Here is a 4,049-nt window from a genome sequence, read left to right as displayed (position 1 = left end):
GCGTGACAAAAACGTCACACTTAAAAGTCTGGGTGTGGTAGGAAATAAGCCATGACGGGTTTCTGTTTGACGTCATCGTTTGTTTGTCAGATCCATCTTTCTGGCTTGTTTTGCTATTAATTACGGGCGGTTTCCTTTTTACACGGTTGTTTTCGATGTAGTTATTTTTCGATCAAACTCTGACAGAAGAAAGCAGGTGAGATAAGCAAAAAAACCGGTGCCAATTGAGCAATGAAGTCACAATTAATGACGTCATTCTTTGTTTTTTTTATAGCAGAAAACAGTGAAGTAAAATAGGCGTACCGCTTTACCGATTGGCCATAGCCTTTTCCCCATCTTTACGGTGTCCATAAAACACAACGGCGTTGTCTTCAATCTAAGTTTGGCATTCGACTTTTTAGGAGTGAACAGTGTTAAAAAAAGGTCGAATCAGAAAGCTTACGATATTTGACAAATTTCTACTGGAATCTACGAGAAATCTCTGAATATAGGTACGAATCTTTATTAGTTTTTTGAGTCGACCAAAATCTGACCGAGGTTGTTTAAATTCCTTCATCGGTTTAGAAGGACTAATAATGAATGCAAGGCTGGTAATTTTTCCTAAAAGTTAAGAGAAAAGCTCTCGGTGAGATTTCAAGGTATATTGACACAGGAAATAATGGCCCAATGAATCTAGTTCCTTCTATATCAGACTGATGTAATCACGTAATTCATTTTTATTCCCACTTAGAATGAAAATGGAACCGGTGCCTTCGATTACAGAAACAAATGTACAAATGGGTGCATCCTGTTACCCAACGGAAGAAGGAATGAGCGAATTAATCAAGGCAGAGTGTTTTTCGAGACCACTGGAAAAACCAACACAGTTCAAGCCGACAGTGGAAGAAATGTGTAACATCGAGAGTCGAAGAAAAAGGAAAGAATCTCTTGTTCGAAATCTGACGGACGAAGTGGTTGAGGAATACCGCCTGCTGATAGTAGATTCAAACAGTTTGCACAGACAGTTTTACGAGGAGGCCGCTTTTAAAGTTTATGGAACTCTTCCGCCTGGAAAAGGTTCCTTTACGGCAGCGCTGAAAAACATGGCAGGAAAGAAAATTTAATTTCAAAGAAGACATTAGTTTTAAGTCTTTTGAATATGGAAAGATATAATTCCATTGAGACAAGAGTACGCATGCAGAACAAAGTTGTGCTAAGGACTTCATTTTTGACTGATTTAGACCGAAGTAAGCTTGATCTGAACAAATATCTTTGAGGATTCAGGGTACAACAGAGCAAGGCATTAAGGTCTCGGCATTTTTCGATGTACTATAATCTTAAGTTTCTTTATTTAAGGTCTTAGCTTTTTTGTTTCGTATAGTTAGCTGAGTTTGAATTTTATTGCTCAGAGTTACGTACTTATTAAAACAAAAAGCTCAAAGAATTCTACGTTGTAAGTAGGTTTAATTTTTGCCCCGTTGTGGCGGATCCAGTGAGATTTGTAGCTGCGTGTGCATGGAGATGGTTCGGATTGAATTAAGAAACATGGTTCTCTCTGTAATTATTAAGTCTAACAACTCAGCCTGTATGCTGTGTAGAGTATCATTAACAGTGATTAACAGTGATTATTTACTGGTCAAAGTAAACGAGGTCGTATAATAAAATGCATCACGATATCATCGTCTAGTTGTAACAATTAATCAGCAATCTGTTATTCAAGGCGTTATAACCGGATTAAAAAAACTATACGGCGGTATTAGAAAAGCAATTTGAAACGATTCGCTGTAGACTTCTATGCATTTCTCTGCCCTAGTTTGCTAAATCTTCATCGAATGTGTCAGTACAAGTAACGTATTATACCATTAGCATTTCCTTTATTTTTTTGAGACTTTATTAAGTAAACTAGCCATCGGAAAGAGTTTCTACAACTGACGTTTCGACCGTTAACCCCTCATGAAAGCGAGGGGCTGACTCTGGAAACCGGTGTAAATAACCCTTGCTGAAAGTGCGTATCTCATTATTATTACTGTCCTGTACATTTTGAAAACACCCGAAACAACCTCAGGTCCAGTTTCCATGACAACTGAGAGAGAAACAAGAGAAAATATTTTGTTTCCATTGGGATTCATTTTCTGGCCTCTTTCGAGACCAACCCTCAATCATGATAATATTGTGAAGATCCTATCCTGTTCTTAGATGAAAAAAAAATTGCGTAAAATAAAACGTTGCAAAGATTTACTATCTACAGTCACACGATAAAAAACGAGGGGGAGTAGGTGGAGGAAGGGAGCTCTCCTTTCGTAAAACTTGCCGTTGTGTCAGTCCTTTCAGGAAGTGACGGTTTACCTTTCAAGATTCATGGAACTCAGCGAAACGTCTCTAATAAGTGTAGTGTATTGTATATATAAAAATATTGAAGATACTTTCCGTTTCCTATCTTTGTAATATTTTGTTGCTTTTGATCATAAAAAATTAGCTCTTAACAGAACATTTGGGCATCTCAAAGCGCCCCCAGATAAGACTCCCACAAAATTCTCATTCCTCACTTAAGCAAGAAGTTTCTTGGGGATTACCTCCAAATATGGTGTTGTTTTCATGTATTGATGATTGGAAAAAAAAAAAAAACAGGTCGTGACGTCATTCAATCGCACTAACAGGATGTGGTTAAGCTATATCCTGTTGTCGAGTATAAAATGGAAAAAACAGGTCAAAACAAATTATAAAAAAAGTAACCACTACTATGACAAAAACAGGCAATAACCAATCACTGGTGTGGCAGAGGAGGAAAATATTCTCAGGGTGTGGTGTAATTGAAGAGCTGAGCGGATACGAAAGAGAAACAAAAAGGTCGAATGGAATAGACCTGTATTCCTTATTATTGTTCAGCTACTATTATAGCCGCAAACGCTAATCACACGTATTTCAAACTTTACTAGAACAAACTTGACACATTGTTGAATACGGTAACTGAAAATGACAAAATTACAAACACGCGAATGAGCATAAAATAACTTACATCGTATGAGTGAAAGTACTGGAAAACGACAAAGCGAGATAAACAAGGATACTTACAAGACGAATGTGACCAACCCAAAGACGAAAAATGAAACCCAGAGCTAGATATGTAACGGTAATTTTCACAAACTAGACAACTAACCAAATAAATTACGCGCAACCAATATATATACGATATGCAAATAAATATAACAAGTACAAAACTGGTAACTGACAAAGGACACTAATGGAAGACGAGAAAATAAACACCTAACACGAAACTATGAAACACCAACACTAACAAAAAATGATAGTACAAATTCTTGCGCCTACAACTATGACACAAACAGGCAATAACCAATCACAGTCCTCTTCTTAATCTGGTGTGGCAGAGGAGGAAAATACTCTCAGGGTGTGGTGTAATTGAAGAGCTGAGCGGATACGAAAGAGAAACAAAAAGGTCGAATGGAATAGACTTGTATTCCTTATTATTGTTCAGCTACTATGACACAAACAGGCAATAACCAATCACAGTCCTCTTCTTAATCTGGTGTGGCAGAGGAGGAAAATACTCTCAGGGTGTGGTGTAATTGAAGAGCTGAGCGGATACGAAAGAGAAACAAAAAGGTCGAATGGAATAGACCTGTATTCCTTATTATTGTTCAGCTGACGTCTAATGATGTTTTTGTTTTTGGTTTTTTTTTTTAATAAATTCAACTGGGGAAATGAGATGTCGAGGACACGCCCTTTGTTTTCTTGGGGAAAACGCAGTTTGTTTATTTTCACGCGAAACATATAAATGGCGCAGCTGTCACAAGAAGAGAAAGAGTCTTCACCCACACTGTGAAGTCCATTCAGTTGTCAGGAGGCATATATAGGGTAAGGTTTTGGCTTTTAACTTGTCCTTATATTAAAACGGAAATTACTATTAGTATCGTCATTTCTACACTGCCAATGTACGTGAATTAATCTTTGTAATCGGCAAATTGTTTATCCCTTACTCCATCCATTTACAAGTTTTATAAATCTGAACTTGGTTAGTTTTTCCAAACTTGCATTAACTTTCATTTCTCCGA

General features: G+C 37.2%; 1 protein-coding gene across 1 annotated transcript; it reads left to right on the top strand.

Moving 5' to 3' along the window:
* The first annotated feature begins 390 nt into the window (after window positions 1–390).
* LOC149037428 (uncharacterized) lies at window positions 391–1,154 on the top strand. Its single transcript, XM_089186263.1, has 2 exons — window positions 391–491; window positions 731–1,154. Exon 2 carries the CDS (start codon window positions 732–734, stop codon window positions 1,101–1,103), a length of 372 nt encoding a protein of 123 aa, XP_089042389.1. The 5' UTR covers window positions 391–491; window position 731; the 3' UTR covers window positions 1,104–1,154.
* The last annotated feature ends 2,895 nt before the right edge of the window (window positions 1,155–4,049 follow it).

This window comes from Pocillopora damicornis, chromosome 11 (assembly GCF_964200805.1).
Source record: "Pocillopora damicornis chromosome 11, jaPocDami1.2, whole genome shotgun sequence".
Classification (NCBI taxonomy): domain Eukaryota; kingdom Metazoa; phylum Cnidaria; class Anthozoa; order Scleractinia; family Pocilloporidae; genus Pocillopora; species Pocillopora damicornis.
This window is presented reverse-complemented; position numbering and strand designations above follow the sequence as displayed.